This window comes from Condylostylus longicornis, unplaced genomic scaffold (assembly GCF_029603195.1).
Source record: "Condylostylus longicornis isolate FDR11 unplaced genomic scaffold, ASM2960319v2 ptg000080l, whole genome shotgun sequence".
NCBI lineage: Eukaryota > Metazoa > Arthropoda > Insecta > Diptera > Dolichopodidae > Condylostylus > Condylostylus longicornis.
Window position 1 is genome coordinate 3,137,834 of NW_026578048.1, and position 14,403 is coordinate 3,152,236.

Sequence of the window (14,403 nt, forward strand, 5' to 3'; positions counted from 1 at the left end):
TTTTAAAAAATAATTATTCCAAAAATAAAAACAATATTTTATAAACTATATTATGTTTCAATTCAACTTTATGTAGAAAAAGCTCATACACAACAAGTTTCATTATTTTAAAATTATAACTGATATAATTATAATTGAAGTAAAAATTTTCGAAAAATTAAGAAGAAATTAACATAGGTATTAGAAATAATTTGAATAATTTTGACATAGTTTTATTTACTTTTAGGAATTTTGTTATGTATAAACTTTTATCAATTTCAAAGAAAAAAGAAATAATAAAGAAGAAATGGAAATTAATTATTATTGATATTTTATATAAATTTCTAAAAAGATTTTTTTTAAATATAAATAAAATAAAAACAAAGCAATATATTTAAAAATTTCACAAAGTACTTTTTTTCATTTTTAACGTTTGTAGTTATTTTCACGTTTATAGTTATGTATGTACACTGAACAACATGTTTTCATATTACTATAGCTTTAAATATTAAAAATTTTGTTGCCAAAAACACAGAATATCCTATTTTTTGTCTTGTTTGAAATTATTTTTTGTCAGTTGGCAAACGCTATATAATTTTGAGCTGCAACTTTCTAAAAAATAGAGATAAGAAAATTAAAATTTCTTAAGTCTTTAAAAACACGAGACATAAACATTATATAGACACGGAAAAATTGGACAAAAATATAAAGAAATTAGCTATTACAATTGGAATAACATTTTTTTATAATAGATTTTTCTAGTACATAACAATTTTTGGATTTATATAAACGAGCTTTTTTAAATAAAATATGAGATTATTCGATATAGTAGCTGTGTTCTGTAGTTCATTGTAGAATATAAGAAGCAATATATATAAAATATATAGAATTTTAAGGTATTTAGTATTCATTCATAAATTTTATAGAAAAAATACTTTCAAGTAAAAATTTAAAATTATTTTATAATATTTTATGAGGTTGTAATAAGCTAAAAAATGATGGTAGCAAAGAAGCAAAATTCCTGTATTATTAGATGAAGAATGTTGCTAGATCATCCATATCACACACATATTTAAATTTTTTTTTACATGATTTTGTAAAATTTGATATATTTGAAGTGCATACTAATTATTATTATAAAATGAAGAAATTTTATAAATAAATAAGAATTTTTGTTTTTAAAACACAACATTTTGTATATAATATGTAACTCATAAAAATAATTCATTATTAAATAATACGTTTATGTGACAATTAAATTTTATAGCTGAGAATCATATTATTTTAGTTTAATTTTATTTTTGAAATTAATTTATTGGAATTTTGCATTAAATACTATGTAAATTAAACTTATTATATAAAAATCTTATAAACTTTTTAATAATTCCTCTAAATAATATAAACTGATTTTGATGGCATTATAAAAGCCTTTTACTTTTCGAAATAAATCTTTAGAAATTTTATACTAACCTTTTTCTTGTTATCTTTTTTTTTGTTTATTGAATAATATTTCGAAAACATCAAACAGAAAATGTAAAATGTAAATTAAAATGTTTTTGCAGCTCTTGTAATAATTATGTTAAAAATTTTTTTTTTCTAAATTTTTTAAGAACAATTTAGAAAATTTACAAAAATTTGTTAATGTTATATTATCATTAATTTTTGTTTTTTAAATTCATAATGTATGTACATAATATGTATATATAAAATATATTTATTTCAAACTAAATCAAATAAAAGTTATTTTTTTTTAAATTATAAATCTTTAAACTTTTCCATTACCAGCTCATGTGGAATTTTAAACTATAAAATGAAATTGTTTCAATATGAAAAAATTTGTACATATTTAATAACTATTTAGAATGAAAATAATCAAAATTAATATTTTAATTTGAAATTCAAGTAGTTTAATTATAATTTCTGCATTTGTAAATGATTATGTAGTAAGTAGTATTTCGAATTTATGGGAATGTTAGAAAAAATAAAACGGAATGTCGAAAGGGGGAAAAAAATACAAAAGATAAAAATAATTTTTGAAAAAACTTTTAGAAAATTTTTTGATTTTTCAATTAATGTATTTAGCTTTTAACATCATATAATTTTGTGAATTCATTTTTTATTTTATCATTGACAAAAATTTATTTCAAAGGAAAAAAATTTTATAATGCAATAATATGCGTTGACTAAAAATTATTATAGAATCAGAATATTTAATAAAATCACAAAATCTTTATAAACCAATTTTTAAAAAACTCAAATTTATAATTTATTCATTAAAATAATGTTAAATAAATTATAGTGCTAAAAATTAAAATTCTGATTAATTTTCGGATGATTTATAGGAATATTGAGATTTATAAAAATATTCTGAAAGTTTGCACGCTATTGAAAAACTTTTATTTATAGATTTAATTTGTTTTTTTATCATAATAACAAAAAATTAGCAATCTTCATTTTTGTTATAAGATATGTAAACATTCTATGGAATAAAAATTCTTGTTCCGTATTTCTAATTTATTCGGTATATCTCAGTTATTATACACATGCAAAATTCGGCAAACTTAATAAAATCTTGTAGGTTATGTTCATTCTAAGTAGTTTCTTAATCTAAAACATGTATAATTATTTATAAGTTGATAAAAAAATTAGTTTAAAAGGAATGTAATACTTAATAATTTTATTTTAATCAAAAAAAAAAAATGAAAATAAATAAAATGTTTATAAGAAAGAAATTTTAAATAAAAAAGAAAATGTACAGTAAAAAAAAAAAAGAGAAAAAATTAAAAATTCAATGAAAAAGAATACAAAAAAGGACAAAAAAATTTAAAATATATTAATCAAAACATGAAACCATTTTCCAACTATAAAATATTTTTTTAAGTTTAATTTATTTTTACATTTATGAATAATTTATTAATAATCAAAAATTAACATTTTCTAAAAAACTAAAATGCTTTTATTTTTTATATATAGAATAAACTTGAGTGCATTCAATTTGACGAAGTTAATAAAAGCAATATAAGAAATATGATGAGTTATCCAGTGTAACAAAACTCATGAAAAAAAGTACGAAAAAAAAAATATTACAAAAATTAAAAAAAAAAAGAATATATGAAAAATTATATTATATGTGTATAATTTAGACAATGCGCATCGTTTTGTTTTCATATAAAATAATTTACAAACTAAAATAATTTTTTAAATAATTTTTTAATTAATTTTAATTAAAATTAGAAGAATTTTGTTTATAATGAAATTTCGTTCATTATAATATGAATTTTGTGGTAATTCAGATTTTTAGATTTACATAGATTGTATTTTTTTGAAATTCCATTCTCTATCGTAGCATAAGTTCTTAAATTTTAATTAAATCCAATTTAATAAATTTAAAATAAATTGCATTTATCAAAAAGTATTGAATATGAAGATTTTATTTTTTGATATGAATTATTTTTTAGAATTTGAATAAATAGTTTTGTTTATATTTATTTTGGAATTTGAAATATACACTAAATATTGGAAATAGTATATTGTAATACTTTTTATCTAAACTCGTTCTTTTTTTTTTTGCTTTTTAAAAAGACAGCTCATTATTGTATTTGTATATTATACCTATGTCAATTTATCACAACCTATTCGTTAGAAAACTGCCGATCAGACAATTTATTAAAACAAGATAGTCTTAATATTCACATATTAAAAAGAAAATACAATGTGAAACATAATTTCAATTTTAATTATAAAAATTATTAATTATAAAAATTATAATTATATGATAATGAAGGAAATATAATTAAACAATATAATTGAGTAATTTGTAAATAATGTTTTTTTTTTATATGAAAATCAAATTATATTTATTCACAATATACACATATAATTTTAAATGTATAAAATACAAGATTACGGTGCCAATTTTTAAAATTAATAAAGTTTTTGTTTTTTTTTTTGGTTTTGTTATATTAATAATAAATATTACAGTATATTAATGACAAATAAGTAAATTAAAAAAAATATATATTACTAATTTAATAATTAATAAAAAAAAAGTATGTATACGATTAATAATTGTTTTTTTTTTGTTTTAATTACAAAATTCACCCTAAAACCTCTTTGTTGATGGGATAAAGTTTGGTTTAATATTTTTTAATTTCTAGTTTGATAAGATGGATTTCATTTGATTTTATTTGTTTTTTTTTGGTTTGATATTATATATATCACAAAATGTATATATATATTTATAAGATCGGTAATTTGAATTTGAGATAAATGTGGAAGGTATAGATTGTGGGATTTTTACTATATATTTTTTTATTATTTTTATATTAAATTTATTTTATGTTGTGTTTTCATTGTTTTATGTATAGTATAATTGAAGAATTAATATATAATGGTAACATCCCCGGCAAGTTTTTATAAAATACTTGATTTAAATATATATTTTCATTTGAAGGAATTCAAATGAAAAATATTTTTTTTAATAATCCTAAAGTTATAAATTTAATATTAAAAAACTTTTTCTTGTTTTGAAAATTCGCATTTTCAGCAGAAATATTTTGACAAGAAAAAAATTAAGATTATTAGTAAAAATTAAAGTTTTGTTTATAATTAAAGTTTTGTATTGTTTAAATTAATTTAATACATAATATATTAATAATTATTTTTAATTATGTATTAAATAATTAATTTAATACATTATATCATTAAATGTGTAAAAAACGAGCTCAATTTTATTTCTGTTTTATTCAAATAGAAATCAAATTTTCGTTTCGCTAGTTTTTTCTTATATAATTAACATTGATTTTATTTGATTCACGAAAAAAAATCATTTTCTGGAGTTTTCTTCAGTTATACTATACACAGCTTATTAATAATGATAACTCATCATCATAAGATCTCCAAATAAAGCAAATTTGAAAAGCTTTTTTAATAATTTTTTTTTAATTATTACAATTATATCCGGATATGTAATTTATAAAATGTATAAACAAAAAACAAAAATTAAAGATTTTATTTTTCCTTGTTTGTTTTTTTTGGAGAGTAAATTTATTTGTTGATGATGAGCTCATCATTATTTAATAAAAAGAAAATCAATATTAAAAAAATTTAATTTTTTTTTTAATTATCTAAGAATAGAAAAAAAAAGAAAAGTATTTAATTAATTTATTTTTTTTTTAGATTATCAATTGAAATTTTTATACTCGATATTCTTACCCTAACGCATAACAGTGATCCATTTGATCTTTGTACCATTGGCCATGATTATTTCTTTGGGAATGATGCGAGTGTGGTGAAAATGGCATACGATTACGACTTCTTGGTGCTGCACCACGTGAAAACGGTCGTCTTGACGAACCGGGATGATTTGGATTTAACATTTTAAAAATAAAAATATGTTTGGTTGTTTTTGTTCTACTATCCCTTTCTATTTATGTAATTTTCTTTCGAAATTAATTCCAATTTCAATTTTAAAATAAGAAAAAAATTAAATTAAATTTTTTCTTTTAACTTTAAAGTTTAAATTTTTGTTTTGTTTTTATGTTAAAAATTAAATTAATTTGATTTTGTTTTTAGATATTCGGATATTGCTGTAGCTGTTGTTGTTATTATTGTTGTTCTTCTTTTGGTATTGTGTTTTTTTACGTTATTAGCACTGCTATTGGTAACATCTGTTATGTTAATTTATTACTGGTAGACTTCAATATATAAATCATTTATTTTTAAATTGTAGAGACAAAAAGCCTACAAAAGAAAAAGAAAAATAAATAAAAATAGTTGTTATTAGAAAAGTTATAATAATATAATAATATGTACAAAAATATATATACATTTTGAATTTAAAGGAATTGTAAGAAATAAATAGAAATAAATATGTAGCTTAAATCTATTTTTTTTTATATAAAATTAATTATATTATTTAATTAATTTTTTTTTTAAATAATACTTAATTATAATCATTAAGATTATTATAAAGAAAAAATTTGAAAAGTTTTGAAAATAAATTGAATTTTTCCAGTTTCACATTTTTAATTACTAATTTATGTTTAATTGTAATTATTATTGCTCAATTTTTTATATATAGAAATTATAAACAAAGTAATTAAAAAAATATATGTTAATATTTATTGAAAAAATTTCTTATAGAATAAATTTGTATCTGAATAAAATTCTATTCAAACTATCACATTTCTAAAATATGTTATATTAAAAAAATACATAATTAAAAGGCATATATAAATTAAGTTTTTATTATTTGTGTTTTAAATTAATTATATTTGTAATTTATATTATATTATAAAATAGTCGTTGATATTCACACAGCATATTATTATGAAAAGATAAATTGAATATTTATGCTTTTTGTATATATTTTTTACATTAATATTATTTATAACGAAATAGTAGTAATATTATGCTTATGCATTTTTAACTTGAATGAAATTTTAAATTAAACGATAAATTTATTTTAGGTTTGCAATTTAATTTTAATTTAAATATGTTCATAAGACTTCATTTATTAACTTCATAGATTTATTAAATTTTCTCAAATTGTAGTAAAATTTTCTCAAACTGTAAATGATTCTTTATCGCTTATTGTCCTTGTTAATTATTATTACTTGAAATATATACTTTATATACTTTGTATACCTCTGTACTACTAAATTATTAAATTCAGTTAAAATTAAAATTTTACGATTGGTTTAGTTATTCAAGAATTTGTTATTAAAAAATAAAAGATGTAAAGCAAGAACATTCCTTGAAAATATATCGTTATAATTAAACTGTTTGAATAAAAGTTCAAATAAATTTAAATAGGATTATAAATATAAAAAAAATAAAATTTTACATATTATTTTGGTAACTTTTTGTTCAAAAATAGTACACCCAACGACAAAAAAAAGTTTCCATTAAATTCTAAACATAAATATTCATTTTTTATTAAAAAAACTTGGCAACATCGGCTAATTTATTTATAACGGTACTTTGTTTATGGTGTCGAATAGGTTTTGAGTATTTTGTGTTAAAAGGGTTACAGTTTAGCAGGAAGTGAAGTGCTTTTTAGTGAATTGTTTTGATGGATTACAGTGTGCAATGGATTTTAAAAAGCAATTGTCAATTGAAAAAAGGGCAGAAATTATTGCTTATTTTAAAAATAATTTAAGCAAGCGTGGAATTGCACGTCGTGTAAAGTGCAGTCTCCCTTGTGTAAATAAAATAATTGCTATATATAAGCAAACAGGTTGTCTAACACGGAAGGAAGCGTCCGGACGAAAGAAAGTAACGTCACCACGAGACGAAGCTCATCTGAAGCGTCTAAGTTTGAAAAATAGATTCTTGCCGGCTACTAAACTACAGAAGGAACTAATTAAATCCCAATCCGTGCCTTGTAGTGTTTGAACAGTTCAAAGGAGGCTAAACGAAATGGGGTTAAAATCGCGAATTCCAGCAAAAAAACCTCTTTTAACGAACAAAATGAAGGAAAAAAGGGCTCGCATGGTGTCGTCAATATATAAACTGGACCGAATATGATTGGAGGAAGGTCATATTTTCAGACGAATCAAAATTTAATTTGATGGGGCCGGATGGTACACTAAGGGTGGGGCGCAGAAATGCTGAACGATATAACACAAATACTATAAAATCGACGGTAAAACATTCAAGTTATTGTATGGTATGGAGATGCATAACTTATGACGGAGTTGGTAGTATTTTATTGCTTGATGGATTTGTGAGCGCAAATAAATATATAGTGATGATTAATGAAGGCGTAGTACCAGAGATAGAATCTCTTTTCGAAAATCTGGATGAAGCAATTTTTCAGGACGATTCTGCTCCTTGTCACAGAGCTAAAAATGCAAGTATTTTTGATAGCAAATTTAATTTCGTTATTTGTGTTTTAATCTCCACTTTTTTTTTATTCAATAAGTGAACGAGCATAAAGAATATTTAGGTATAGTGTCGTTAAATTGGCCAGGAAATAGTCCAGATCTAAACCCAATAGAACATGTGTGGCACGTTATGGGTAAAAAGATAAGAGAAAAAGAGCTATCAAATATGCATATGCTAAAAAGAATTATTTTAGACGTGTGGCAGAACGAACTAAGTCCATTTTATACTATACAGCTCTGCAAATCAATGCCCAGACGAGTAAAAGCAGTACCTGAAGCAAAGGACGGCACTACTTCTTACTAAACCCTAAATAAGTTAAAATATTTGTAGAAAAATTGTTTGAAATAACAGCTTTTTAATAAAATTAATCCGTTATACCAAAATGAATCCTTTTTTTCTTAATTTTACAATATTGAAGTTGAATTTGTTACATTGTTATTTATTTCTTAAGAAATGAAATGTTAAGTTTTTTTGTCTTTTTAATATAAATTAGCAAATATTTTCTCAAGTCATGTTAAATAATAAAATTTTTTTTTGAAAATATATCTAATATTAACCAAAAATTTTAAATATATAAATTTTGTAATTTTAATTTTTCATCTACAGTGATTTTTTATTCCATAAAAATGGTCTAACCAAAAAAATTTTAGTGGAAACTTTTTTTTGTCGTTAGGTGTATATGCGGAAATTCTAACAAAATTTTAAAATTTTATGCATGAAATGGTAAAATGATTGATGTTTTAATTTAGGAAAATTTTAAAATACATTAAAAAATAAAATTGAAAAAAAATGGTATATATTCAATTTATTACACTTAATTAAATTTAATGGAAAATAAATTAAAAAAATATATTTTTTTTAATATTATTTTCTTCTTAATTCCATTAAAATTTATTTAATATAGGATAAAAAATATTGTGGATTTATTTTAGTTTGTTCTCTCAGGATAAATTACTTTTTAAATTAAATTTATATAGAAGAAATAAGATTATGTAAGAAAAAAAAATATAATTTAAAAATTTTATTAAAATATATGATAAGGAAGGATGTTCATGATTTGTTGTGATAGTTTAGTACACATATTCTTATACAAGACATTTTGAAAATTTTATAAAGAAAGTGGTAGCATAACTATATAAAAATTTCATATTACATATATGTGTATAAAAACATTAATAAAACTAGGATATATAGTTATATATCAAAGTTTAGTATGTTTTTATAAATTTTAAGGAGATATTCAATTTTGTATCGTATTTTAAAGTGTTTCCACCTTTAAATGGAATATGAATATTTATGAATATTATTCTTTCTTTTTATGCATATAAATATGTGCATGTATATAAATATAAATTTGTATATATTTGATATGTACATCAACGTATATTTTATATATTGAATATTAGAATTCGTTTTCATTTGTCAAATAAGTTTTTTAGTCATGTATCATATAAAAATTTTTTAAATAAAGGATAAACATGTTTGTGACGCTCAATAAGTCGGTCTATTATATAATATATACATACATATATCCCTATGTACATATATTTATTTATGTTTAATTTGTATAAAATTGAGATCTAAAGAAAGCTCAAACTTTTGAAATTTTATTTGCATTAAACTGAAAATATTTTTCTTTTTTATAAACGATGCAAAAATCCTATTTTTAATTAATGATGAATATATTCTCTTATTTTTTTGTGCAAATTATAAATATTCTTAATTGTTTTGCCAAGAAACATATTTTAGCCCATTGAAAAGCATCTATACACACTATATATATACATTATATATGTTCAAAACATATGTACATATATTCATTTTGTATTAAGTATTTTTTATTACTTTATGATGAGTAATGCAACTAAAAAAAAAATTTTAGGTTTTAGTACTTATGTACCTACGGGTAAAATATTTAATATAAAAAAAAGACAAAATTTTTAATCTCATGCCAGTCAAAAAATATTTTTAATGTTATATCGATTCTACTGAGTCACAGAATAAATAATAATATAAGAGAAATATTTATATTTCATTTAATATAAAACATAGCACAAATATATAGAACAGTTATTAGCTCAATTAAAAATAAAATTATACACATTACAAATGTGTAAATAATTTTTGTGTATAAAATATGAAAAAAAATATATCAAAATTTATTTAAAATTTAAAAAAATGTAAAAGTCTTAAAAAAATTCAATTACAATAGAATTTTATCAGGAATATGAAAAACTCTCAATATTAACATTATTTATGTGGAATTTATCGATTTATGGAATGAATATGTACTTTTAAATATTTTTATTTCTGTGGTCTATTTTATGAATTTAAAATAATGAACTATAAAACAATTCTAACAATTTTTGGTGTGTAAAATTAAAATTGTGTGTTTTTTGTTTTCATTTTGACCTCCTAGAAGGTTTAGAGTAATTTTACTTTTCTATAAAGATATTTTAAATTTTGAAATAAAAAAAATCCCCCTCCTAGAACGTTTAATTTATTTCTGTATACGGAAAAAATTAAGAATAAAAAATTTTTTTTTAAAAAATTTAAAAGGGAAAATAAAATTAAAATTTTTCAAAATTGAAATACCTAAATTTTTAAGATCCTAATATTCTTTAAAAAAATCAATATATCAACTTAAGTCAACAGCTTCTTCTATTTAAGAAGCTTCTCTTTTAAGAAGAATTTGAACAATTTTTTACTTGAAATTATTGTCTTTTTTAAAAATCAGATTTCTTATAAAAAGAGAGTGGGCAAGTAAACTATTTCTTGTGACGAATTTACGGACGATTTTACCTATTAATTTTACAGATCAGTCGTATATATCTTCTATATGAGCATCCTATATGAGCATCCATAATATATCATATAAAAAATGTTGTGTAGTCACTCACAAATTTTATAAAATCAGCATGTATGAGAAATTGTTTCTACCGAAATTAGTTGAATCGATTAAAATATTTTATATTTACAACTTGGTAAAAAACTCAAGCTGGCATAAAAAAAAATAAAATAAGAAAATAAAAAAAATTCTAAAATTTAATTTTTACTTGATTTTCTATTTTTTTTTCTTCTTTTTATTTTCTTCTCTTTGTTATAGCCTTCATATGACAAATTTCCTTTTTTTCATAATGCCAAAAAAGAAAAAAAAACTTTAAAAAGTAAAATATCAACGAAATATATACGGAGAAAAAGGGTTAGAAAATTTTATTGTGGTGATGGTGATAAATTGAAAATCAAAAATTTTCATGGTTTCTGTTAGAACCCCAAAGGGAACAGTAAAATTTAATAATGCTGAAGCAAAAATGAAAAAAGTAAAATAAGAAAAAAAAAAATATATATTAAAAAAGTACAACCAACTTTTTGGTTGATATTGAACATCTCTGTTTTTTTTTCTGTGTAAAAAGGATGGTTAAATTATGGAATTTCAAATGTAGATTTATGTAGCAAAAAAAAAATATAAAATAGATAGTATATGACACATGCATTCATGTATATTATTTGTAGAAACCGTATAGACTCATAGCTATGTATCAGAACTTTCAGTATATGTGTACATATATGTACAAACACAAAGGTGTATATTTTATAAAAAGATTTATGCTTAGTTTTTATACTTATATTATGGAACTGTTATTGTTTCCATTAATAATTTATAGCGATATACAGCATCAATTTGTTTTGTATTATAAAAAGTAAATAATAATAATGATAGTTTTTTTCTTATAATAATTTTTTTTAATATTTATGGAGAGTATTCTTATGTACATACATAATTTTTATAAAGCATGAAAAACTAGTATTTTATTACTTATAGTGTATGGTTTTCTAGATAGTACAAAAAAAAATGGTCGATTAAAAATATAGAAATAATTTTAAATTTTAAATTTTTAGCTTATTATTATTTATTTATATCCTTAATATTCAGTATTTTGTAATTTCTTAATTCGATCCAGTGTAGATGTAAATTTCTAAATTAAGAATGTTTAATCTTCTCGATTTTGAATATTATAAAAAAATTAATTGCTATATTATTGGTCGCAACGTATATAATATGTATTTTAATATTTGAAATCACTGGAACTGTATGAGAATAAATTTTCTATTATCTTTTTTTATATTGAAAATAATTTCTTACTTAAAATTGATCCATAAAATTTAAAATAAGATCATAAATGTTTCTCAAGCTCTTATACATGTAATATTTTCCGAAAGTTCTTAAGGAAAATAAATTAAAAACAAAATAAAAATTATCGGAGTAAGAAATAAATTCAGTTCTAATTTAATATATATGCTCAGATGTATAATTGTCATTTATAATTGTTAAGTTTTAATATTCTTATTTTTTAATATGTACATACGAAATTTGTATTGTATATGATAAACCACTGTAATTAAATATTAATATAATATTTTTATAATTAATAATGAAAAAATATTTCATATACCTATATGTTAATTATGTGCTATCTTCATTCATATATAAATTTTTATCATAAAAATTCAAGGATTTAGTGTCATACTTTATTTTTTTTGTCCTTGTCAATAATTTTTTTTTATATAAATACTCGTAACTTATGAATATGCTTATGAATATGATTTGTAATATATTAATTAATTGGTTGAAAAACTCTCAATTGCGCTTAAAATTTAACAACATTATTTATTATTCTATTTATCGGGCTTTCAATGATAATTTTTATTTTTGACACAAATATGAATTTATAAGTAAATCTTGTAGGCTAATCAAAGTTGTAAGCTTTTTTAATTAATCCTATTTTTATATTTAAAAAATCTGATTTTCGCACTCAATTGTTTCGATATTTTTGTTATGAATACAAATATAAAGTACAATAATCTTAAATCTTATATAAAATTCGATTGAATAAAAAACTCAAAATTCTGTATAACTTATAGATTCTGTTAAATTCTTAAATTTTCAATTCCATTTTTGTTATTCTAAGGGAAAAAAAATTTTTGAATAATTCTCACGTTCACTTTCACGAAAAAAAACAAACAAAATAAAAAAAAAACAAAAATAAATAAAGTTTTTTAGGATTCTAAAGAGAAAGTTTTATTAATTTTTTCCAATTTTTTTTTTTTTGGAATTTTTGAATTTTTTTGAATTTGTATTTTTACAGCGTAAAAAAATGTTTTGCAAAAACAAAAAAAAATTGTTTTTACTCCTAGAAATTTATTATTATTAACACTTTTCTAGTGTTTTTTTTCTTTTCTTCCAATAAGTTTTGTTTTACCTTTATGTTCATCTATGAATACGCATACATAAAAGTATATGTAGGATATAAGTATGTACAATGTAACTTACACTTGAAAAAGAAAAAAAAATCTTTTATATTCTGTTGTACTAATGTACGTAATTTTTACTTTTCTGTTATTATTTTTTTTTTTTTAGAAATAACAAATATGTTAGTAAATATGTGAATTGTTACGTTTTTGTTCATACGCGCAAAAAACGTGCATTAATATTTAATTTAGAAAAAAAGAAAATCATCTAGATTGAATTACCTTCGAAAATTTTTTTTGCACAATTTTTCTATTTAAAATTTAATATTTTTACATAGAGTTTACATAGAGCTTGAATACGGCTTACAATCTAGTAGGGCATCGCTTAATTAAGAGTCTAAGAAATAAGAAATTTACATTGAGAGCAATGTGCATTCAGTAGAAAGAATAATATAGATTTACAAGCAAAAAATTTACTCTTCGTTTAACAAGAACTAAAAAAAATACAGTTAATTATATAAATTAAATGAAGACTGGAGTGGAAGAATGTAACACACGCCACATTTTAAAGAATTGCTTTCGTTTTGTGTAAATGGACATAAAAATTGCTACTATGACCCGCTCCTTATGTATTTTTCTAAAAGGGCATATATGTATATACAATAACTTTGAATTTAATTTTCTCAAAAAATTTGATTTTCTATCCTAACATTCGAGTTTTATGTTTCGCCTCCCATTTTATTATTTTTTTTAAAAAGTCTCAAAATCCTTAGAATAGTCTAGCAGTCCGTGCATATACAGATCATTTTCCGTACATCCATGTATTATAATTTATAAATAATTTTTCGTATCCATAGCATTAAATATGTATGCGGAATTACCAATATTTAAACGAAATATAAATGTTTATGTATGGATTAAATATTTTTTGCCTAGGAATTTTCGAATATTATATGGAGCATTTCATTTGATAATTTTTGAAAATATTGAATGAATTTCAATTTCAAAATTGTTTATCATACTATAATAATCATCTATATCCTTTTGCTATGTCATGTGTATACGTATAGGTTGCATTCATTTTGTTAAAAAATTTTAATATTTTTCCAAGAAAAGAAATTTAAATTATCATTTATATTGATTCTTTTTTCCTATGAACTCTACATTTTGTATATGTACATACATATATATCTACTTTATATATGAAGATTCAATAATTATTTGCAAAAATATTTTGACCTTTTTGGGTTTTGTATGTTAATGAAAAAAAAAAATAGAAATAGA

At 20.4% G+C, this 14,403-nt stretch overlaps 1 protein-coding gene across 5 annotated transcripts in view; it reads right to left on the bottom strand.

Annotated features, from left to right (window-relative positions):
• The window catches only part of LOC129613099 (GATA zinc finger domain-containing protein 14-like), a 103,818-nt gene that overhangs the window by 22,162 nt on the left and 67,253 nt on the right, over positions 1-14,403 (bottom strand). For all 5 annotated transcript variants that reach the window (XM_055527023.1, XM_055527020.1, XM_055527022.1 and 2 more), the window contains one exon: positions 5,194-5,721. In XM_055527023.1, coding sequence (XP_055382998.1) covers positions 5,194-5,357 — 164 coding nt within the window. In that variant the 5' untranslated portion in view covers positions 5,358-5,721. The remainder of the gene's footprint in view (positions 1-5,193; positions 5,722-14,403) is intronic.